Source organism: Bombus flavifrons, chromosome 11 (assembly GCF_040668555.2).
Source record: "Bombus flavifrons isolate JBK064 chromosome 11, iyBomFlav1_principal, whole genome shotgun sequence".
In the NCBI taxonomy this organism is placed as follows: Eukaryota; Metazoa; Arthropoda; class Insecta; order Hymenoptera; family Apidae; genus Bombus; species Bombus flavifrons.
The window spans coordinates 5177248-5203696 of record NC_138452.1 but is presented as its reverse complement, the minus strand read 5'-3'; the positions used below and the strand labels follow the sequence as shown (position 1 = coordinate 5203696).

General features: G+C 37.6%; 1 protein-coding gene across 7 annotated transcripts in view; it reads left to right on the top strand.

Annotated features, from left to right (window-relative positions):
- PH4alphaEFB (prolyl 4-hydroxylase subunit alpha-1) overlaps nt 1-26449 on the top strand; it is a 223453-nt gene that overhangs the window by 153631 nt on the left and 43373 nt on the right. For all 7 annotated transcript variants that reach the window (XM_069123713.1, XM_069123714.1, XM_069123711.1 and 4 more), the window contains one exon: nt 13844-14063. In XM_069123713.1, coding sequence (XP_068979814.1) covers nt 13873-14063 — 191 coding nt within the window. In that variant the 5' untranslated portion in view covers nt 13844-13872. The remainder of the gene's footprint in view (nt 1-13843; nt 14064-26449) is intronic.

Here is a 26449-nt window from a genome sequence, read left to right as displayed (position 1 = left end):
TTTTCTAAACTTTGTGTACATTCTTTTATATATTTTTATCTGTTATTATTGTATTATATATTATTATATTATTTCTGGTTCTATTATTATACATTATTATATTATATTGTATAGCGTCTATAAAAAGCGTAGTATGCACGGAAATATTCCAAGAGTATAGAAAAAAAAGATATAAGATAGAGTATAGATAAAAAAAGAATTTCCAAATAATAAAACAGAGTTGTGGAGCGAGAAAGAAAGAATCAGGATAGGAGAGAGGAAATTAAATCGCGAGCCGAAGAAACATTAGATTCAAATTGACTGTGAGCTAAGCGTCCGTGCACTTAATCTCTTTGTCGCTTTAACAATTCAACGAGACTAGTAGTTTGAAGGAAAAAGCGAGCAAGGAGGAGTAGAGGATGGAGCTTCTTGCATTGAAAGTTCCACGCGAAATTTTAAGCGGGGACGGTAGTTTGTTAAAAGTCCTGCTTCCTCTTGTTCCTTCTTTATTCCTTCTACGTGATGCCTAGTTGTATCCTGTATTTTCTCTCAAACACGATAAAAGTAATTTCTCTTTCCAATTTGAGAACTATTCTTTTTTTAATATATCTATATACGTACATAGTATTATGTACGTATTCATTGAGACATGAAACTATTTGAAAATACGTCGTGTATGTAATACAAAACGTTTTGAAATTTCGTTGACACTGTAACGATGCATGGTAACCATAATTATATTGGTTAAATTTGAAACGAGTCTGAAAAAATATGCAATATGCATAGAAGCTGCATGATACAGTAGCTCGCAAGAATAATCGAACATATACGCGATAGAAAATTTGAAACACGATAGATCGACGTGTTATTCGTATGATACTACAATAGAGACTGAATGAGTTATTGTAACTTTGTATTCGCGTGACAAAGTCAGTTTTCTTTGTGTCTAAACCCCAGTCCATTAATCTTCGCACACCTCTTCAAACTCATTTTCAAACATTTTCACGTGTCAATCGTTTTCGAAAGCAACGTGAGATTATTTGAGCTTGTCGATCAGCTGAAAAGGCAAGAACTTAATAATTCTAGGCACATCGTTGACACGATGTTCGAGGAGTTGACGGCGATAATAGAAAAGACACGAACGTCATCGATACGTTGGAATGGATTTGGGATGGTTCGTTGTCAGATCGTGCGAAAAGATGGCTTTGAAGCTGGGCGCGAGCCTCAAAATGGTAATTTCACGGTTTCACGAGCATTTTTCCCGCGGCCAATTTAATTCAGGACGGATGATCCATTCGTCTCTCTTTCTCACCCCTTGGTTCTCTCTTTTCGCCTGTGGCCTCTGTGTTTTCCTCCGGCTTTCTTCGTCCATCGTTTGCCCGTGTCATCCAATTCCGCTTGTTCGAACTCGTTAACCTCGACTTTCCAAACTTTTTACCGTCGTCACTCCCATTTTCTACCCGCGGCTACCCCATTTTCTTCCTCCTTCCGCTTCCGACCCTTCGCGATCTTCAGCCACCTAACGCCAACTCACTGAAAATAATTACCAAGAGTCCCGATGGAAATGTGCTTCTTCCTCGCCAATTTTCCTTTTCTTCTTTTTCGAAGGAAATTATTGAAATCCACGCTATTTATATCTCTGTATTCTTAGAAACAGAATTCCCTTGTGTGATCGATCGTTTCTCTATTTTGTGAATCGATTCGCTGACTTATTTATTGTAGTAATTTTGATAAACTTCTTGATGTCATTCGTCGCCTCTTTTACAAACTCGAAAATTTTGCAATCAACAATACGAACATTTAAAATCTTTTATCATTATATTATTTATTATTATATTCAAAAATCTTTACGATGCGTATCATCTTCCGAATTAATAGGTTATCCGGAAAGTGTTCTTCTTTCGCAAACGTGTTTTTTACAACAGTGCACCTTCATACAAACGTGAAACCAAATCTGTGAAATGTCACGGTGCTTATCTCAGCAGAAGAAAATGGATCGTATGTAATTTGACAAAATAACATAAAACAAAAAACGTTGTACGTCTATTATTTTCTGATAAAACGAAAGAAACTTTTCGGACAACCTAATAATTGTCGCGTATTCTCATAGAATGTAACGTACCTGGTCGGCATATCACAAAGTAAATGAAAATAGTACATCGTCCATTTTAGAAATATCGATACATCAGCTTTAAAGCTTAACCGTAGTCAAAATGGCACGGTCACCAAGCAACCTGCAAACTTTGAGCTGATAGGTGATGCAAAGTCGATCGTCTCCTTCGTCGAGGGAAAATTAGAGAAGGTGGAGAGTTTCCGGGCGGTAGTTCGGTCTTTTAACCCGGTGTAACCAGCGTCGGGGCTCTTTCATCCATTTTTCCCATCCCCAACGACACTAATTACGCGTGACCGCAAATTAGCTTCCGGCCGTTTCGTAATCGAGGCGCACCACGCCAGGTTCGAGGTAAATTGAACGTGACCACGTGCATACGCGACGAAAGTTACTGGACTCGTTGAAATCCAGCCTTGATCGACTTTCCTCTCCTTCTGTTTCTCTATTCTCGTCTCTTCTGTCTCTCTAGCTATTCTCTTTTTCTCGACGCAAATACACTGCCTTTGAGCTACGATTTTTGAACGCGTTGCTATTTCTACTGATTTTTTCCTCTTGTTTCCTTTGCTATTCCTTTTTGAGACGCACATATTCGACGAAATAGAAAAATGTCGAATAAAAGACCGTTATATGGTGTTCTTTTACCTCTTTTTCTTCTTTTATTCTTTTTTTTTTTTTTTAGTTGTGCTCGCGCCATGGCATTTGCTGTTTCTCTTTTCCATCGTTCCTGGGGAACGAGGAATGGTCGGAAACAATGCTCGTTCACGGTTCGACGAGTGGTCCCTTTGAGAGGGCCAACGACAATTTGTTGCTGGAAACTTTCTACTCGATATTTCGGCCGTCGGAGGACCGGCTACCGTCAATTTTGAATTTTTCGGTTCAATCGTCAAAGGGCCAGTCTTTTCTGATTTTTGTCATGGGAGACGTATGGTGGTTTACGATCTTATCAGAGTTTCGAATCGCTACGTATCTGATCCAAACGTTCTAATACCAAATAATACTTTAATCTCTTATATCACGTCTGAGACAATTCAAAATAACAATGAAACAATCTCATATACCGTCCAGTTGCGATTAAATCTACAATCGGAATAATAACCAAACAGCGATCAATAGTATATCAATTATAACTCCAGCAAATCCTTCGATTTCTTTCATTACCCTCGTCTACAAAATTAGACCCAGAACAACGATAAAAACGCTCCACCTCGTACCCATTCAAACTCCAAAATACTGTCGTTCACTCTCTTCGTCAGTCACGTCGCAAATCAAATAATCGATAATCGAAAACCAAATAACAGATAAGAATTATTTATATATCAGTATCAACCCCAAGAGATCCATCTAATTCGTCGCCGTCAATTTCAATAAAACTGAAAACCAAAGCCAAAATAACAAGCAAGCGACGATCTGCCAGATACCAAGTCAAACTCTCTAACATTCTTTTCTGTCATCCTCGATTACACTGAAAATCAGGTTCAGAATCTTCGCCCAACTAAAGCACAAGCGCTGGGAACGCGGAAGAATCACGATGCATTCCGTGTACCAGCGCGTCGAAGGAAGAGGAAGCGGAGGCTGAGAGAAGTGGCCTGCAAAGGCGAAGGTTGGCTGCTCTTTTTCTACCTCGTGGCAAATGTTGTACGCTGTACACTACACACTTTAACGATATAGTGGCTGCTGTGGTGGTGGTGGTGGTCCTTCCGCTTTTTCTTCCAGTCTCTTTCCCGCGGCCAGTCTTCTCTTTTCTACCTTAGTTCTCCGTTGCGCCAGTGGTTTCAACTCTCTCTCTCTCTCTCTCTTTTTTCATTCCTCGAGCGTCTATTCTTCCGGGGTGGCGCTTAATTAACGCCGTCCTTTCAGCAAGATTTCCGGATGCCACCTTTCAACCCTTATACCAACCTGTCCTTCACCTTCTGTAGCCCTTTGAATGTCACCAGAAGATCGGAGAATTTCGGAAAATGAATTTAATCTGTAGCTGCAACGGTGGCTATGAAAGTGAATGGACAGTGGAACTCAATTACGGGGATGATAAACAGGCTCAGGAAAGTATTCAAATACTTGTAGATATTTTTTATATGTTATGTACGTTGTACGAAAGATTTCGAAATTTCATTGGCGCTATTGTGAGACTTGATCGCGATTGTACCGGTTAAATTAGAAACAAATCCGAAGATATTTAATCCGGGTAATTACCAAAGTATTTAAACGGAGAATTTCCATCGTATTAACAAGGGTCAGTGTTCGATGGAACTATCTTTAACATTTATTATATGCCTCAGACGGTTCAGGATGCATTCATGCTGTATAATAATTTTGTATTAAGATATGTGTGCAATAAATATCTTGAAACTTCCATATATATTCTTTTTTTTATTGATTTCGAATTTTACGAGTACGATCCTGCGAAACAATGAAATTTCAAGTTTCATATAGCACACGCATGGAACATGTATATGAGATTTTTCTCTAATAAATGTTCAAACACTTTCACAAGACACAATAATCCGTATAATCCTGTAACCAATTTAATAAAATTCTAGCACCTATTAAAGCGAGTGCAACAACTTGGTAGTTTTATCGGTAAAATAATTCCTAATATGGATAAAGTAATACAAGGTTTTCTTCCGGTGAATTGGTCTGTCTCGAAAATTACCGAATGGCCGATATACCAAGAAACTCGGAACAATGGACGAAATAAACGATTCCATTCGCGAATGAGTAGACTGTACGGCTGCAGTTGATAGCCGGTGATCCGCAGAAACTCTGTTTCGATTGGCGGGAGTTTTCAGAAATGGCCGGTTTCGAAACAGGGGAAACTGTTAATTTATGCTCACGAGTTTCTACGAGTGTATTACTGGATCCATTAGTTCCGGCCGTCCCGCGTGAATTTCTATGAATTTCGCCGGGCGAATTTGTGCAAATTGCCGGCCGATACGAGAAATTCAACTTCCCACGGCTAATCGAGCGCCGATCGAGGCAAATTAGACCACGTTAAAATGAACACGGTGGTCTCCACGGACGAAATTCGCGCAGCAGGGAAGAATCGGAGAATTTTCAAAATAGCCGAGCAACTTTTAAGGCACATTTTGTTGAAGAAGACAGTACTGGAATTTGATGAAATTATTAGATATCGTTATATCGTAAATGTGGAAATCGAATCACTAGATCAACAATTTTTGTAATCAGGTTTATCAGTAAATCGATATTGTTTCATTGTTTGAAGGGTAGGAACGTATTGTGGACGGTGAATAACTTGATCTGAGAATACCTTTTCCACCATAATGTGCCAAATTATTAGTAGATTACGGATTTTTATGTATTTTTCAGATATTTGAAGGATGAAATCAGATATTTGATATATGAAATGGGCACGCGATGCAAAAATGATGTATTCAAAGTACAAATCCTTTATAATTACGTTCATAAAGGCATGAATTCCCATAAATATCTGCTCTATGGTATACGACTATTAATCCCAATTTATAATTATTAAAGTCTCGATGTTCGTGCGTTCATTTCATTTGAATTTTATTCAAATGCGCCAACATACAAAATGCATGTAATACACAAAAATATTCAACGTAATATAATATAATCATGATTGCGAATATTCATTTACATTCCATTCTTCTAGTCGCGTGAAAATAAATACGAGTTTGTATAAATATTCGCTGTTTAATTATTATATATCATCGATAGAATTATTTAAATTTATTATTATCTTAATTAGAATACAAATTGCGGCAATGTAATGGAATTTTAATGTGGAAATTAAATTGAAAAAAAAAACGGAAGATTTATTAAAATATCAGCTTAAGAGTCCTCTTTGGCTGTTCACCGAGCGAATTCCAAATGATATAACAAGCGTCCCCCCAAGCTGTCGTTAGTTCAACTTGCAATTAACTTGCTAACAATTATTCAAGTTTTAATTAGAGGAAAAAGGCAGGCTATAAAACAGGAACTATGAAATGCTCTGTCACTGTCTATTCATATTAAGTACACCATTGTATATGACGATCAAATAATTATATATAACCATATAAAACGAGATCACTCAAATACAGCTAATGATTCTTGCGAATGTATGCATTCGTCATCACGGCGAATAATTAGAAAATGCGTTCACAGTAACCACAGACAAGCTCGCGTAATTGATACAATACGCTGCTTACAATTCCTCTGAATTCATAAAAATCCACTTTCATCTACACCAAAATGCACCAGAATGATTCGCAACTAGAAAATCACCAACATTCTCAAAAAATCGATTTTTTTCCGAACCCCCGCAAAAAAAGGACATCCAAAAGAAAGGACACATTTTCTATAAATTCCTAGACATTTAATCTACATCAAGTCTACTGATAAAGTTGTTTTATCAGTACGTCAAGTCTACTGATAAAGCAACCTCTTCCATCTACTTCAAAGTACATCACAAAGATTCGCAACTGTGTGCAAACTCACCAGCCTTCGGCAAAACTCTACCTTTCTTTCGAAACTAACAAGAAGTCGCCGAGATGGCACGACTATAAAAGACAACACAAGTCGAAAGGATCGAGCTTCCGGTAATCAGATTTCGACAACAGTTCGGGAAGAAGATTAGATTCGGTTTTGAGTCGACCGCGACAGAGTCACCGATGGTCACAGGAATAAATGGAAGTGCTGGTCAAAGCGCGGTCTGCCACGCTGAATTACGCTGGAACAATTAGATTTCCGGTCGTTGGCGCGCGTTCGTTCGCGAATCTCGTTTTTCTCTTTTCTGCCGTTCCATCAGCCAAGGCGAAAACGCGTTTCTCGCGAACGAGTCGGCCCTTTGTTCCGCACAATCGTTTTCCTCGTTTTTCCCTGGATAAAAAAAGAAAAAGATCCGAGGGAAGGAGAAAAAGAGAAAAGAGAGGCGAGAAGGGCCATTGAAACCGAAGAAGAGCCGTTTCCAAAAGTTTGTAAAACGTTAAGGGGGTCCCTCGCGCCGCCACTTTCTCCGCCAACCACCTTCCTTCTTTCGCGTCGCACAATGGAGGGGAGAATTCCGATTTTTCTTTCATTTTATTTTCGTGTCTTTCTTGTTTTTCGTGTCCTACGGACTTTCTTTTTTACCAATTTTTTTCTCCGTTTACGTTAAGAACGAAAACTAAGGTTTGTAAGCAGACAATTGCGTTCCGATAATTCGATTCGAACGATACCGATTGTTTCTTACTTTTTGAATGTAAAAGATGTTTAAGCTTCCAAATTTGCGAAATGCTGCTTCATTTACAGTGGCTTATTTTGTGATATTTTTAATTTTCCACTTTAATGTACAAATATAATTTCGTTCTATACAAGTAGAAATTACATTTTCAAATATGAAGGACGATTGATTGAAATAGAACGTGTCACACGTAGAAAATTCATTGTCCAATTTTGAACAATGAAACGAGCCAGCCCGTATCAACGGTACTCTACGTAATTCCAAGCACAATAAAGGGTGCTACATCCACTTTTACAATATTAAATATTAATATCGAAAATCAGCCGTAATTGATACCATTGTTTATCAGATTTTATTGTACAATAATATTCTCAACGAAATCACCGACACTACTTTCCAACTAATCATTTTGAAATCATCGACGAAAGGAGAAAAGCACGAGCGAGAACAACCTCTTCCCTTCGAACTTTAAAGATCAGTCGAATATCACAGGTAAGACACTTGAGAATTTCTTCCAACTCCCAACTAAAAGTCAACATACAAAATGTTTCAAAATGAAAGTCCTCGAAAGATCGTTAAAACTCTTTAAAACGTCCAAACAACCTTTCACTGCCCTTTTACGCTGCTACCAACTCGCTTAAAACCCTTTGACTGCCGATTTCATTTGAACAAATTATCTATATAGTCGGTATTTACTTCAATGCTTCATCAAAAACACTTGACTTATCTTATTTATTCTATTTATCTAATTTAATTATTTAATCGTTGCATACTAAATATGGAGAACAATTACGGAAACGTTTTAGTTCTAAACGACTAAAGAAACGAGATATTACTTAAAGATGATCAATTGAAATTCAGTAAAATTCAGTTTTAAATATTCTTGGACATTTCTTGAAATTCATTCTTCTCGTGGAAGCTCGTTAAAAGATGAGATCTGTATTTTCATTTGTTGGAACGATGTTAGTTTTCCCATCTGTGTTACTATGATTCTTTGTAAATAATAAGAAATATTCTATCCATAAAAAAATATCAACCTTCAGTGTATACCTAAATGTATTACCAGGTATGTAAATATGAAACCGGAATTTGTGTATAGAAAATACACGTTTATTGTATGAAAATGATTAAAAATATTTTATTCGAAGTATTGCCCATCGCTAGCTATACATTTTTCCCACCTGTCTGGTAATTGGTGGATGCCACGCCAAAAAAACTGTCGCTCTTTTGAGGCAAACCAGTCATCGAGCCATTTTCGTACATTTTCGTAAGAAGTGAAGTGCTGGTCAGAAAGTGCGTGTCCCATCGATGCAAATAAATAGTAATCGGACGGAGCCAAGTCTGGTGAGTAAGCCGCGTGCGAAAGTATTTCCCAACTGAACGCTTCGATCGTTTCCTTGACCGGTTTTGCTGTATGCGATGGTGCATTATCATGAAGCAAAATTACTTTGTGTTGCCTTTTTTGATATTCTGGTCGTTTTTCACGCAAAGCTTAATTCAAATCGATCATTTGTTGTCGGTAGCGCTCAGTATTAACGGTTTCGCCAGGTTTTAACAGCTCGGTGGTCTTTTTCGGTGGTCTTCCACGTTCTTCGTTCCTCGTGTCAAAATTGCCACTTCTGAATTTTTTAAACCACTCAAAGCACTGTGATTTACCAAGAGCATGCTCACCGTAAGCTTCGACAAGCATTCGATGCGATTCTGCAGCAGTTTTCTTCAAATGGTAACAGAAAATCAATGCTGTCCGCAAATCGTAGTTTCCAGGCACAAAATTTGACATGTTCAACGCTATTACAAACTATGCTGTTGTATGAAACTTGTATTGTTCTGAGTCAAAAATGTTTGTGAGATGTCAACAAAGACTTTTGGTATCAATGACGCAGTTTAGTGATAACTACATTATCAGCTAGGGCCATTTATAGGCAAATTCCGGTTTCATACTTACAGACCTGGTACATGTAAATGATTATACCTTAAACGATATAGTAAATACAATAAACGAAAAAAATAAATAAATATACATATAGCAATATTTCAATTTTAAAGCCTACAGTAATATTACAAAAACAAAAAATCGCGCACATATTTCTAATAATTACAAAAACATCTGAAACATCTATCCAAATATTGTACTTTACTCTAATGATATACTTTTTATTTACACAAATACTGTAAGCAGCTAAAGTAAATCTCGCGCGAGGTTTCAGAAAGAAACTTGTCGAAAATGCTTAATATACAAACAACTAAAAAATGAACATACAAGAAGTATGAATATATAAAAAAAAAAACAAATGCAATTCCATGAAGGATGAGTAGAGTTGACATTTTTATTTATAATTTGTCTGCCGCTGAGTTTTTGGAAGCCACTCGATCCGCGTGCTCGAGCAACCGCTTTTGAACTTTCGAGTGGCCGTGAACTAGGAACAAAAGGGGTGGCTGACGAACGACCGGGTAAAAAGGGCGGAAAGACGAAGAAGGAAGTTTGTGGAAGCGTGACGGAATAAATCGGCGATCGGGCAGGTGTAAGTCGCTCGGTTCCCTAACTTTAATCCTCAGTCCGGAGAAGTTGGAGTGTCGGGATGAAGCACACGAACGCGCTGGGGGAAACTCGATTAGAGAATTTTTCTTTAATTTGCGATCGGCCTGACGACCCTCTGGACCGAGAAAAAAAAGTGAAACGTCGGTCGATAGCTTAAGAAGCGGCCGACAAGTTTTCCAGAATTTACGCTCCGCGAAAGACGAATATTTTCTAAATATCTGCATTATTGTACAGTTCTGTAATTATTTATTACTTCTATGTGTTTTCAAAAAGATATAAAGAGATATACAAATATGACAAAAATCATATTTTGTTAATTTTTGGAATGAAAATTACGCCCGGAATTAGCTGCCTTTCATAGTGTCACTGGAAGGAAGGAACAATTTTTCAAAGAAGGTGAAGCCACAACGAAAGAAACTGTGTATGTGCGTCTTATTTGGTAAAGTACGATAGAAACCAAATAATAATTCCATAAAGGAAGTGTCAATACGTTCGAATATTTAAAGGATGAAAGAGTAGAATTAATTAATAAAATCTTCAATTCCCCATCAACTTTATCAAAAACTTTGGAACGCTTCGGATAAAAAATATCGAATATTTATGAAACTACGCGTACTGTCACTTTTAATTAAAATAGCTTCCGGCGTCCCCCGCAAATTTCGGTGTGGGTCTTTTAGCAAATTAATAAAGCATCGAATGATTCACAGCGAACGAGTTTGTGGTTAGGGAGGAGCTAACAATAAGTCTCGAGTAAGTCGTTTTTATCTCGGACGTTTTTGTTAAGGAACGCATGGAACGTGGCGAGAAGTTAGGAATCGCCGTCGAAGGAATTCCTGATGCGGTATTCCCAGTGAATTTTAAAGCTTACGAAATACCTTGCATATTAACGCGTTACCTACGAGCAAAAGTGAACCTGAAGAAACACTCGTGACGAACCTCCGCCACGTTATATTCCTAGCTTCCACATACACTTACAATGTTCGATACTAAACGCGATACTATTCACGAGAATGAATAAAATCGCTTTTCTTATGTTTCTTTTTGTGAAAGGTTTCGATAGCTTCGAATATTTGAAGAACAAAAGGAGTAATAAATACAGATAATTCTCACTTTACGAATTCCCATTTGCATTTGTCTCCCCATTTGTCTCGAAACGACATTGTACCAAAACTTATCGCGTTCTACGATCCTATTAGATTCACCGATGCTTCAGCACAAAGATCTTTCGATATAGCAAATAATTTCCCGATTTTGTAACATTTTTCTTGAAAAGAAAACCTATATTAATTATATTGCCGAAAAAATGACTGAACTCTTCGTTTTACAATTATTGAGAAGAAAAAAACGTGCAAACTGTACGCCTACTTTTATCGATATCCAATTTGCCAGACGATCCATCACATAGCGAAAAAACATGCAGAGTCCCCGAAGAAAACAAAACAGACCAATAAACGTCCATCGAATCCGTTAAAACTCTATCTCGACTAACGCGATTACATTCGTGTTCGGACAAATGCAAGAGGTTTATAGTCGCGCCTAGAGCACAAATGGCAATATCAATTTCAATCACGGCGGATGCTTTATCAAAAGTCGTCGAGTGCGTTTCGCTCGCTCGTCCACGCGCACCTGTTTGTATCGCGCGTTTGATTCGAGGCACGTCGACGAACAAGCATCACCGTTCAACCAAGACGTTTGCATATTCAGTTCAATTAAACGGCACTCGCTTAATCGACAAACAGCGGACGAGATGCGCCCGGCCAGAAATGGAAGACTTCTCCTCTCTCATGGTAAAGTTCCATGGCGAAAGAGAGGATCTGCTGGCAGCCTCGCTCGAACAGCGACGAATAGGCGTGCGGAGGGGGTGGATTCTCGTTCGAAAACTTCGAATGCTAATGCAATCACGAGAGTTTCGTCTAACTTTTTTCGAGACATCGTGGAAACTGGATACTCTACTAACGAACGACTTGGAAACGAGCGGCAGAGGAAACGAAACCAGTTGGAAAGAAATGGAACAGAAGGAAAGTTTGAAACATCACGGGGCAACCGTGATGAATCGCGATTACGCAGTCAAACTCTCCACCGAGCTGATATCACCGTGTGATTTTTAGTTAAATCTCTGGGATTGGAGTTTTGGTTGCCTACGAGTGGACTGGATTTATGTAAATTTATAATTTCACGAACGTAATTTCAAAAATGTTACGAGTATCGTACTTTTAGCGTTTTATATATTTTTACGTACAATGCTTAAGAAATATCGAGTGGCATTACATTATGCTATCGGTCTGTTGCGAGAATCATTTTTATCAATTAATTAACGATTGAATAAAAGGAATTTGACAAGAGTAATTGACACCAAAATGTTTTTACGTGACGAAAAGGTGCGAACCAATTTTCATTGTTAAATATCATTTAGTAATAACCCAATGCCAATTTTCAGCAAATACAATAACAAGATAATACGATGAATAAAACAAAATTGAAAAATATTCTCATCCATCTGCAAAAGGTATATGGCTGCAAGTGGCTACAAAAAGTATTTGCACATCACTGTACCTATTTACGTGTAAGTTAATTACCCAAGTATGTTAAATTTCAATTTTAAATACAAGTATATTTACTCTATATATATAGTAGTACTTTCATACAACTACAAAAATGAAATGCAGAACCTGACAGTAAAGAAACGCTTCAGTGGCACACGTGCAAATAATTTTTATAGCCGCTAATCTATGACTATCAGAAAACGTTATAGAGACTTAATCAAACTAAAAATTCGTGAATAAATCATTTCAAAGACTTAAGATGTGCCGGCTTCGTCAAATGCTAAATATTATACAGACCTGCGTTACCCAAATGAAGCGTTAGACAAACAGCGTGAGAAAGGTGCGCGCGTTAAGCATACGGAAATACGAAGGTTCGAATCAATCTGCGAAAAAAATTCTTTTTTCTCGGCACGCGTGATTAATTGATAGCCATCTATCTTCATTTGGTGCTCGTTAGTGTCGCTTTTTTTCATCCGAAAAAGTGAGCCGCTCTATCGACAGCGTTAGGGGATGAAAGTGGTGAACGCGGGGTAAGAATTGGAGAGCGGAGACAAAATAGGGCGAAAACGAAAACGGGACGAGAGAGAACGAGAGTCGATCGAGTATCCGCGACGATTAATCGGCCAAACGAATCGCCGATGCTGCTTCGATTACACGCTTCTCCCTTCGCGTCGCCATCCTTCTAGTGTCCCACTCTACTGTGCGTGGTGGAAAAGCTGGCAGGCAGCGCAGGGGCGAGAGTAATCCGCTTCCGATTTGTAGACAAAGATTACCGATTTGTAGATATAGTGGCTCACGAAAATATTCCAACACTACAAACTTTTTACGTATACGTTATAGACAACATTTGGAACTTTTCGTATTTTTGGGAAATTAAATGGTGAAAAAATCCATGAGATGCACATAATATGCAAGAAAATAAAAAAACTATTAGAAACGAAGTACTTGTTATGATATAAGATTTAATGAGTGAAATAAACCTTTACGTAACTCCCATTTCTATAGTTATGTTAATAAAAATATGAAGTTGAATAAAAATTTGCAATCTAGTGATTATATTGGCAACGTTTCAATTGAATGTGAAAATGTGCATACATTAAAGTTGGAAGGTATTTGTTCTTAAGCATACACATCGAAGATGTCACCAAAAGGTTTCAGGAATCAATCATTTACTATATTTAATAAGTCGCAATTAAGACGATTAAGACTTCTGTTCACCATATATATCAATTTTTCACTGAATATACCGTTTGCAATAAGTGTCTTCTAACTTCTAAATATTTTTCCAGGCTGGTTTCAAATTTTACTATCAAAATCATCATAATCTCGTTACAAAGCTAACGACATATCACAAAATTTCGTATAACGCGCATAACAATTTATAAAAGAAATTCGACGAAAGTAAGCAATATACTTTTCGCAAGTCACTGTATATCCTTTTTATTTTTATTCATTTTATCTTTATGTTTGTTGTTGTTTTATGATTGCAGAATACCAAAAGGGAATAAGAAACGGAAGGATGTCGTCGAATATAATCGCTGTGGTCGTTCTAATTTCGATTACGGGCACGTGGTTGCAAAATGGCTGCGTCGCAGAGCTTTACACCGCGTTAGCGGATATGGAAGAGCTGCTTGAGACGGAGGCGGTACTCATCGACACGCTAAACGGCTACATTAAAGCACAGGAAGAACGTCTGGCCACTCTGAGAAAGTGAGTTTTACAACTGTGATTAGCCCACGGGTTTGGTTATGCTCGAGGATGTTTAACGAGCTCGTTACACGCCGGTTATGCCACACGAAACGACGACGATCGTCTCTTCGCGAAACATACACTTTTAGAACATCGTTAGACGACCATACGAGCAACTATATGGTATATCATGTCGGTGATTAACTTCCTTATTGGTCATGCGTCTCGAGCTTTGAACTCGATACTATTGTACTTCCGCCTACTGTCAATTGTTGAGAATATTTTATTTATTTTACTTGAAGATTCTGTCTTGCAATGTAGACTTCGAAAATGACTTCGCGCACTGAAATTCGCGTAGCGTAAAGAAATTGGTGTATTTCGAAATTTGAAATTTTATGTTTCTTAGAATTGGTCCACGAGTTCCAACAACTTTCAATACCGAAAGTTTCACTCAACTTCTTGTATTGTAGGTGTGTTTCAAAAGTTACAAACGAAATTTTCAGAAAGTTTACGCAAGAATTATTTAATAAACACGTGATGTTGGCGAAGACTCTAGGAAACGATAGTCCAATATGCTTCTTCTTTTTCTTTCTTTTTCTTTGTTAGCCCATAATGTTTAATTTGTAGACAATGAAGCCGCGAAATCGCTAACGACTGTCTATTCGACATTACTAATCGTGGATAATTCCGTTGCTTGATAAAAAAAAGTCGTTCATTAGCGAGGCAAACACGCGTCACTATACTAACTGGACTGTAAAATCTTTGATCAGCGTGGTGCGTGATAACTAGACTGGTATAATCGGAAGATTTAATAGCAGGTTATTAAGCAGCATCGAGAGGGACGTTAAATGGTGAATGCGTATCCGTAAATTTTCGTTGAATCCGGGCCGGGCAATTATACAGTGGTAAGCTCGGTACGGGATTCGACCCAAGGATTATCGGTTATTCCCCTCTATTGGACGATACTCTTAGAAATAGCCCGATATAATTTTACGCCCTGCAATCGTCTACCGTGAAAAGAGCTCGTTCCGCTAACCTTCTATATTTTCTACGACTCGTTCGAAGCCTCGTAATCTTGTCTTTGAAAACTTATCCTGTATTCTTGTTGGTACTCTTATCTTCTTGCTCGCTACTTGCCGTATAGTGTATTTAGCCATGAGAAAAGCATTGAAAGCTATCTGCGATTAAAAGTGGAATTTTGCTGGAAGAACAGGGCTTGTTCGTTATTTCGAAATTGAAGGAAACTGAAATTTTCTCATGCTCTTTGTTCCATTCAAAGTATTTAGTCGTCGTTTCGTAACAGTCTGTGTAATATAACTTTACTTAAATGGTAAAAAAACACAGGCAATTTCAACGATATCTTCTACAACGAGTTCTTCGATTTATATCACGCTGTATCAATTACACAATGAAAGAAGTCAAAGCAGAACATAGCGAAAGAAAGAACATCGTCTTAACCCCCGTCGTTACCTAATTACCATCTCATTATCCCCTAATTACCATTTGGAAGGTATTTCGAAATCCTCGTTCTGTAATCACAATGCAATACAAAAGATCGAAATAGAAGGAAATCACGTGGTTTCAACAAGCCCTATCGATCAATTATCATATAATTAGTTATCAAACCCTGTTGCCACCCCATTGCCTGATCACCATATTCCATACCTTCCAACCAATCTTCTAATTATATCTTCCTCCGTTAATTATGTGCAACGAAAAGACATTAAAACGAAAGGAAGAAAAAAGACAATAAAAAAAGAGACGACGGAAAAAGGTTTGCTCGAAATTCGAATGGCCGCCGGATACGATAATCGAATGGTGGATACCGTATTCGCGGCACGTCCCGGTCGATTTTTTTCGGGGCTTCGCCCAGACAAAAGCCCGAGCAAGAATATAAAAAAGATTCCCCCTTTCGCGCCTTCTCCACCGAGCCTCCGGCACTCCCAATAATTCCCAAACCCTTCTTCTCTCGTCGCTCGTTTTTATCTTCCCCGGGGTGTGATTTGGCGCGTTGCCCGACTCGATACCGATGCCTTGGCCATTTCGAGGGCAACGGCGAAATAAGAGAACCCGTGGACCCGGACGAAAAACGTTACGAACGTGGCTGTTGGACCGCAGCTTTCTTCCACTCTACCTTTTTCTTTCACCTTCCTCATTTCCTCTCTTACCTTCTTTCTATTTCTTCCTTTCACTTTCGTTTGCTTCTTCCTTTCACTTTCTTCGTTCATTTCTCGAGGCGGACCGGAGGGATTCGTCCTAGAAACGCGCGACGATTTCGTTCGCACGGCCGCAATATTTCCGAGGCTAGAGCTGTCCCTTTCATTTTTAATCCGGCCACCGTGTAATTACTTTTCGGCAAAATGGATGACGTTATTTTCATCCTCTTCTTCCAGCATGCTGTTTCTTCTCCTCGCGGTCTATCGCCAGGTGGAAGAAAGAGAAGGAGGATATTGGTTGTTTTATAAATTTGAAACCGTTGGGAGCGATTAAACTTCTTTCAAGTTACGTTCAATTCTTCTCTACTCTTTTATCGCGCTTCTTTGTGCAAGATAGTGTATCTTCCGCAGTTAAAGAAAAGATATTGTGATCGTTGGATTTGATAACTTCGAGAACGCCAGTTCTTGGCTTTTTAGTTTAGTTTTTAGTCTTTTTGTATTTTAACAGCGTTCTATTTGTCATATTTGGATGGATTAGCGGGCAAGAAGATGCTCGGATTTTTAAGTTACGGAAACGTGAGAAATAGTGGAAAGTTTTTGAATTTTTGTTTCGCTTCTGTCTTTATTTCATGATATTTCGTTGTATTGCCTCGTATCTTGAAAAATATTTACGCGTAGGGAGCTATAGTAGAAAATATCAAAGGGTTTGCAATTTGAAAACGTTGAAAGCAATCGAAATTTTCGAATTTTTGTTTTGTTTCTGTTTCATTTCTTTGTGTTCTTCGATATGTTTTCGATTGGAAAATCGTGAAAGAAGATATGGGCGCTTTTAAAGTTGAAAGTGTTGAAATTTGCAATTGTTTGAAACGAACGTATTTGTAACAGAAATAACCAAATTATAGGAAAAGAATTTTAAGACCAAGTCAGGATATCTGGCTGCAATTTTATCGAAATATTTCATCCTTAAAGAACATAAAATTGAAAGATGAAGATTTGCTTTTATTTAAAAAGATAGAAAATCAGTTTTCTATCTTTAAATCTAGAGTTGAAATAGTCTTCGTAAAAATGTGAAATATATTCATCGTAAAATTAGATCAAATTTTCTATCTGAAAAATAGTATAACAGATCGTTGACGATAAAATGGTGGAAAAATTTCGTTTCTAAAAAAGGAAGGAAAATCGCAAACGGTGGCTGGATTCACGAAGCTTTTACGGTCTCGCAGTCGTATACGCGTGCGTTCGACAGTCATTCAAACTCTCTAATCGCAATCGAGTCACGTGCCAACCATTCGACTAACATTCGCCAAAATTTCCTTCGAATAACGATTGTTGCTGTCAGTTACATCCCACGAAGGCGAGGCCGAGGGAATCGAAATGCCCGCATTAATAACTAGTTATCACAATGGACTTTACGAAACTCCATTCTAATGGAGTGAACGTTCCTCCTAATTATCCTGAAAACGACGAATTATTGATTTTCCGGAGAAATTCATTATCGTGACGTTTTAGTAGCTCCGGGATGTATTATTCGCGAATTAATTAACCTTCAAATAGAAAAATGATCAGAACAGAAAGATCATTATATTCGTTACGGGTATTATTTTTAACAACAGAGAATAATAGAAATTGCGATACGGGCATTTAAACAATCATATTTAATACTACGATTATTACAATGTAATCCAAACACGAAACACACTACGACCATTTAAATCGTCACATTGAATACCATGATTACTACAATTTAATCCAAACATGAAATATACTACGAGCGTTTAAACAATCTGATTCAATACTATTATTACTGCAATTTAATCCAAACATTGAAATACGCGGAAATTAATCTGAAATCCATTATGAACACGAAAGTTTGCCAGCTGTGTCTGACGTTAAAGGAACGAGCCAAGTTACACGAACCCTTTCTTTCACCACATACGCTTTAATGTTTACATTTCTCGCGTGGCAGCTTCGCGTAACACGCAAATTTTCTGGACGTTCACGCTGACTCTCCGACAGATTCGGAGAACGCGCGTGCAGCCGCGTGTTTGGAGTGGCTTCAGGCAGATTCCGTGCGAGTGGGATGCCCGCCATGTGACTCCATTGCAACCGATCTTCCCTGCATAACCGCTAAGAACACCACGAAGAACGCGATGCCGCGTCGCTCCTTTCAGTAAACCAACGCGAAAATTTACGTTTTTGCGTCCTTTCGTACGTTTCCAAAGTTGGAAGTTCGAATTAACTGAAGTTTTTCACGCCTCTATTCTAGTTTTGATACATTTCTATTATTATTTAATTACTTGACAATTACTTATTGTTGCTGTAACTATAATATAATATAACTATAAACTAACGAATGAAAAATCTTCGAACATAGAAAACGGTGGTTTTATTTACGTCGGTAGCTTTGTGACATTTCAGCCACACCGAAAAATTGAAACGCACGAACAACCTATTTCCAAAAAGCAGAACGATCGACCGCGATCCGATTCGGAATCATCCAGGGAATAATTTCGAAAAAAAAAAAAAAAGAATTGCCCGGAGAACTTGCGCGTTTTTTGGCATGGAGCCAACCGAATAAAAAATATTTAGTCAAGCCTCGAGCAACTTTGCAAATACTATGCATATTTGCGAAACCGCGTGTAGCTATCAAACGTATTTCCATTTGACTGATCGAAAATATCTGAAACTCTACATAACATTTATAAGAGGGACAATTCGATAAAAAGCGTGACATTTCGAAAAGCCAGAAAATGGCAAACGGATTTCACATTTGATAGGAATTGCACGATGTTTTGTAAATTCGATCGAACATATTATTGCGGCTTGTAAACGAATCTGCACAGTTTGTAGTGTTTTTTCCCGGGGGACCTGGGAAGCGTTCCGGTAGAAATTTAATCAGGCATAGATCTATTTACAAGGGAACTTCATTTGCACCCGAATCAATAGCCACACTTCATCCTCGGTTCCATCGAATTTCCTGTTTCTCTTTCATTTCTTTAATTATGTTAATAAAAAATATGGTAACGATTGAATTGAACGTGAACGAATTGAGAATGAATCGAATGATAAAAAGCATGACGTTTCGCAAAGCCAGAAAATGGCAAACAGAGCTCGCATTTGATACGAATTGCACGATGTTTTGTAAATTCGATCGAACATGTTTTTACGCATTGTAAAGGAATCTGCACAGCTTTCAACGTTTTTTCCCAGGAAAACCGGGTAAGCTTCCCAGTAAAAATTTAATCAGGCGTACATCTATTTACAACGGAACTTTATTTACAGCCGAATCAAAAATCACATTTCATTCTCGATTCCATCGAATTTTCTGTTGTTATTCTTGTCTGGTTGGCAAAAGTTATGGCAAGTCGTTCGACGTTTATTGAAAAGGAATAAAGAAAGAACTACGCTATTTCTGTTAGTACGTTCGTGAAACTTGCTCGAACTTGTGTAAAATCATGTTGAGACGAGTTTTTGCAATTATTTTCAAAAATATATTCGTAATGAACGTTGTATAAAAATCATAAAAACATTTTGCAAAAATATTTTATCTTCTGTTAATGCAATATTTACGAAGAAATATCTTGAAAATGTCGTGGATACAACGATATATTTCATCAAACGGTTTTACTTTTCCTCGGAAAATATCCGCAAAAATATACTATTCAAAAATATTTAGAAGGATATATTAGATCCGATTATTTGTTACGCAATTATCATTCTATTCAAGAAATCATTTAAAGGAATATTCTTCGTAGAAAGATTCTACTCTTTTATCAATAAAAATAAAAAGACACATATTCAAAATATGTCCTAAATAAACGAACGAAGCTTAACAAAACAAGTTCCATCATCCTCTAAAAACAAAAAACGACCTATGTAGAACGAAAAACGACGCTTTATAGGAAAAGGTTTTATCATTCTCCAAAAATAGACACCAAAAGCATTGTTCAAAAAATCTCGTGAAAAAAGAGGAAGCTTCACGGAAAAAGTTTCGTTTTCTAAGAACAAATACAAAATAGAGCAGACAGAATCTTCGCGAAACAAAGCTACAATTTTCTAAACGCAAAAAATGAAACTCTACGGAGGAAAAAGCTCCGTCGTTCTCCAAAAGTAAACATAGGTACATCGTTAAAAAAATAAGCTTAAAAACGAAAAAACCTCCACAAAAGAAAAATTTGAAAAATAGCCTAAATGGGAAAGCAAAACTTCACGGACAAAGATCTCGTGATGCTGCAAAAAAAAAAAAAAAAGAAAAATAGAAAAAGGGCTATTCAAATCGTGTAAAAAGAAGGCTTCGCAAGGAGACGTCCACAAAGAATGCTATTTAAATATTGCCTATTTCCGCGTCATCTGCTTGACTCAACGAGATATCCTTTCGACGATCTGTTATCGAGCGTTTAACCTCCTAAAACCTCGGGAAGAATTCCCGAGAAAAGACCTTTCTCCTTTCCGCAACGATCTTCGAATTTCGTCAAGAATTCTCCGAATCCCTTTATCAAAGGATCTGTTCGGCGAATTCTCGTTGACAGTTCGATCGTAAGAAGATCGATAGACGAAGAAGGAGGCGGATCGTTTGATATCCAGAAGGAAATTTCACAGAACGATCAAAAGATAAGTTGAAGGTATATGGCGGTCGGTATTAGCGTGCAAAGTCGAACGCTTCCGATCGTTTCGCGAAGTCACGCGTGAAACTTTCCGACACGAAATTCCGATCGGAACTCGGACGGTTTGCTGGATATTAAACGGGAACGCGTCGTTGCCCGCAACTTTCCAAGGAATCTGTTCTACGTGGCTCGTACCGGAGTCCGCAACTCGAACGCCTTCCAAGCTTCTCGTTGTTTCCGGTCGACTCTAAACTGTTCTTGGCGGATGGTATAAGTATGTTTATGTACGTTCGTATTACATTATGAGTAGACTATAGATTTTTATGCATTTATGGAAAGTTTAAATGTAAAATGATGTACATGGATGATCGATAGATATAGATAGATAGATGATTGATATATACATAGTATGCATAAAATATCCAAAATATAGTAATTGTTATTAATATTTGGACGCCACTGTATTCGAGAAACTATGGCTCTTAGGTATAACATGTATTTGTTTTTGTTGCGAGATCGTATCTTCCTTTGGACTAATCGCATTTTAGTCAGTGTCAATGCACATTATGCTGCCTATTACGTCCGAGAAAGCATTGGTTTCTCTATGGTTAGTTTACCTGCGACAATCGTATATTTTTAATGTCAATAAATTCTACGAATCTGTGAATTCTTTTTTTTTCGCGTGCTAGTTTCAAAAGGAACGTACTTGTATTTTTATTATCCTACAACAACTCTGTACGATTGTATCTTTTCGTCTGTGCGGTAAAGGGTTTTTACCGCTAAATCTTGATGCAATAGAAAAATGAATATTATTGAGAATAAATTTTTCTTTTTATAAATTACCTCACAAAATTGATAAAAGATTCAGCTACTAGATTTTTCCAAAAATTACCGCCGAAGTACCTCCGTGTGCAAACTCGAACCTCTTCGGAGCAACGGCGTTCTGACACCCAGAGCGATTGCGTATCGCGATTTTTATTCCATTTCCATCGCTTATATCAAAAACGTTCGAGCGTGACACGATGTAGTGTCCTCCAAAGAGCTTCGGAGGACCTTTCAGAAACAATCTGCACATTTTCATCTCGATATTGGAAAAAAGGAAGAAGAGAGAGAAAAACAATAATGAAACGTAACGCGAGATCTCTTCCATCGAATGTCACGGTGAAAATTCACGGTAAAAGACGATAATTATAAACAATCGAAACCAACGTCCAACTATGTCTACGCAAGGTATCATAATAATCATAGTACAGTCAACAAGATCGCCATTCGATGTAGAGAAATATGTTGAAAATACAAGATAAAACCTTCCCATGGGACTCTTTGTTTTCAAAAAAATTGTATCTAATATACGTTTACCAAGTCAATTCTTAACAAAACATGTTCGAAGTCTATTTTCTTAAAAAAATTTATTCTACATTTTTAACTTATTTTCGCACACACATACATTTCAACTAGCCAAATTCACACGCGCTAAACAAATTTTCAATCGAAATTTTATCGAAAACAAAGCTCCATATGAAAAAATCTTACTCTTTATTTTCCACTTATATTTTCACATAGAATCGTTGCCTGACTGATTATACCATGATTACATCCTTTAAACATTTTCTAATACGCGTCAATTCGCTCGAATTGATATTGTTGAAGGCACGCGAGCTACGAAACGGGACGATTAATACTCGCTTCGAACGAGTTTCGTTGGGTTCGTGTGAAACGAGTCGTTTACCGTTCGGTCAGAGCTCTGAACATTTTCCCGAAACTCTGTTTCAACGATATCCTTATCAGAAGCAACGATCGAGCTGCCGACATTCCTCCGTTAAAAAGCTGCAATTAAACGCGACACGATTCCCACGGGGGCCTTAAATCGGGCGCCCTCGTCGAAATTTGCCTGGGACGTCTCTGTTCAGGCGAGATTTCCCTGGTACGATGACCTAATTCGCCTATGATTATCGATTATTATGGCTGGAAAGTGGGAGGGAACATTGGAGAGGCGATTGGATCTTTATCTTCGAAACGATGTCAGCATTGGAACGAAACAGTTTTCATCTGAATAATACGACGATCGGGGTAACGATACGAGAATTATTGGAATAGGATTTTTATCGCTTATAGCTCGTAGCGAATTAGTGATCGTTCAGTGATACTTCGCCCAGTTCGAATCTTGTTATTGAACTTTATCATTTTAGACGGAAATAGAGTTTTTATAGTTGGGAGATATTTTAGATAGAATTTTTTGCGCCATCGTATCTTCTATAGCAGAGCTTCTTTTGTCTGATCTCCATTTATTCAAATGAAATTTCAGTTAACCACTAGCGTAGCAAAGACGAGATATTTTCGTTTCGAATTCGCCAACTCGTGTCCAACACGTTGATAGATATTTGTCGAGGTACAGTTTCAGATTGCACCTGGTTCCCTGGAGTCATCGATATAGTTGCAATATATTTTTTTATAACGCAAGCAAATCAAATAATAAATTTATTTTATTTTAATAATTTCAACCTATATCGTAGAATAGAAAGCGACAGCGAACTTAGTGATATTATTTCGACAAGTATCAAAAGAAAACGACTACTTGCAATAGATAGCGAAGATAACGATAGCGATTGCAATGAAATTGTTTTTCCATTACGGAAACGGTGTAGAATGATGTTTGACGATGAGGAAGAAAGTGGCAATGAGGATTGTGAAATTAATCTGACGTTTAAAGAATAGATATGGGGACATAGAAAATGAAAGCAACATATGACAATATTCGCAAATTTTTGGAATAAAAATAAAAATAAAGTGTTAATAAGTTAAATAAAGTGCTAACAGAAGACTTTCGGAAAATCGTTCTGATTCCGAGATGAAACTTACAAATTAAAAAAGTTTGAAGACAATTGCAGGGATACGAATATAGGTAAGATAAATTCTCCTTTTGCTTTATGAATTTTAACGTCCTAATTGAAAGAATCAAGTGTTTAATAAATTAGTGTTCACGTCTGTGTAAAATTCTTTGCGTAAGTTTCTTGCGAGCCTTCTCGTTTCGAGTGACGCTAGTCAAAGTTACCAGCGCGAGTGATTAATACCTAATTAGACGAACTTTTAAAATACACATAATAATATCTACAATAAAATTACATACATACTGAAATTCCAATCGTAAAGTATTTAATATAGAATAAGGAAGAAATATGCGAATAAACAAATATAAATATGAAGATTATTCTTTCGAATCCGTAATGAAAAACCAATACGACTGAAAGTATAAATGACACGTAGCAAATGACAAATACACGTAACAACATATTGAAATTGTAACCAAAATTTAATAGGATTCGAATTATAGCATTACAAATACACAAGACGATATAGTGAAGCTTCAATCGAGAATCAATTACGCGTAACAATATAAAAGAAACGTATACGACACATATTCTTCTGAAAGCGTAAGCAACAGTAAATACGAGTGAAATGGAAAAAGAAATTACAGACAGAGATAATGTCATTCTGAAATTCCAATCGAAAGGCAATTTACAACGGTACAAAAGAAGCAAACACGGAATCAGTTATCGTTTCACTAAACAAAGGCCGATCGATCATCGGGATCGTGTAATTACATTAAGGAATTACCGTTTGAATTAAAATAACGTGCAGCATTCATTTAATTCGGCCGATCGACGATGATCGATTCGAAACACGTCGCGAGATCGCGTGCACATTTATACCGAACCGGCTCGACAAATTTTGCATCGACGAAATTTTCCGGATGTGTCCCGTGGCGGAAGTGGCAGCGGCGGCGGCGACCTGGCTCCCTCGAATTTAATTGAATTGTTACCCGATCGCAAAATTGCGGTCGCTCCGTTTCACTAGATCGCTTACAAACTATCCGACGGGACTTGATTTCATTCAATTTTCGATATGGACCGTTGAATCAACGAATTTTTCAAAAACACTCTCATCGCGTGTCGTCTCTCGCGGTTGCAAGAATTTGTTAAATGCGGGAAAATCGTATGAACAAATTGAACAGTCCACCGAGAAAATTTGCGATTATTTTACTAGATGTACGTGGGTATACTGAATTTTTTAATTATACATTCGTTTTTTATCGTTAATAAAGTCAATAATGATTTTCTTCAGTTTGACAGACTTTAATTAGAAAATTTTCCTAGATAAGAGAATCTTAAATTGATTTCCTTTGACAAACTCTATACATACATATAGCTATTCTAATAAAAAGTAGATTTCTTCCTACATTTACTTTTATTCTACCTGCTTTGTGATATTCGTGCAAATTATGATCAACGTGAGTTTATAAGTTATGGAAATTCAAATTTTCTTGAAAACGCGACGCGCTCCTAATTGGATTTTAAGATTATTCCATCTGTAATTGAGCAAAGTGGCGAATTTATACATTTCCAAGACAACGTATACGTTCGAGGTCCTGTAAGATAATGAAATAGTGTTTGTACCCCAAGCTGATTTTCTCCGTTCTTCGGCACGACGTTTCAGAAATAATTGTAGAACTTGAGATGGAATCATCATTACATATACTTATGCGTTTTCTTCATATTGTTTAATTAAGTATGCAAAGAATATTTAGGTACATATCAAAAAATATAACCTTCCAGTGTTGCATCTATATCTAACAATATAAACTGCAAAAAGATGCAGAAAAAATCACGATCTATTGATAATAAAAGCAATCAAATTCTACAAACGATAAAATAACCTGATCTTCGATCTTCACGAAACGACGCTTTCAAATTCGAACGAAAGCCTGACCTAAGAAAATCAACAATAGAAATATTGGGTTGGCAACTAAGTGACTGTGATTTCGTCATTAGGTGGTTTGACAAAATCCGCAATCACTTAGTTGCCAGCCCAATATAAAACCGTATCGTCTCAAGTCGCTCGATAACTAGAAACATGAGTCACAAAAATGAAGAAGAAATTTGCGCAAACGCCCTCAAATGATCTCAAAATCATGAGAAGACAATCGGTGTTACACATCGGTCGCTAAAAATTTACGTATATTTCAGGCGCCAAAATCGCAACCGTCAAAGACTAATTGAAACGATAGTACAATCACGAGTGCGAAAACCGTGGTGGAAAATCGAAATTCTTTCGGCTTGCGATCGTGCCGGTCGTAGGAAACGCCGCGGGACCGATCGCCTGAACGGAAATCGACGCGTCGCCGTTTATGCATTCCGCGAATTTCGCGTGAACTAACCCCCGGAGAGGCCAGCAGCCAGCGCAGCGGGAGCGTTCGAGCGCGTTTAATTGGAAATTTCGAGCGGCGGGAAAAATTTGACGAGGTAGCTCCGTTCGTTTCGCCCCGTAGATCGATCGCGAATTATTCGCCGATACCGAAACGCCAAGTCAATCCCCCGGCAGGTCAGTTGAAAATTTCCCGAAGCTTGCAAGCTATATCGAAGCCGGAAACCCTATACACGCGTTCGATTAAACTCGAACACCGATTCAAATCGCGATAGGGTAACGCGTAACGCACCAACGTGGTCGTCGTTCGATGGAAAAAAGAAAGAATCGAACAAGTTGTTTCTCGTATACAGCGAATTGAGATCTTGTATTCTGTTCCAGTTTTCTGTTTTCCGAATTTTCTTTTTTTTTTTTTTATTGCTTTTACTTTTTTTCTTCGTTACAG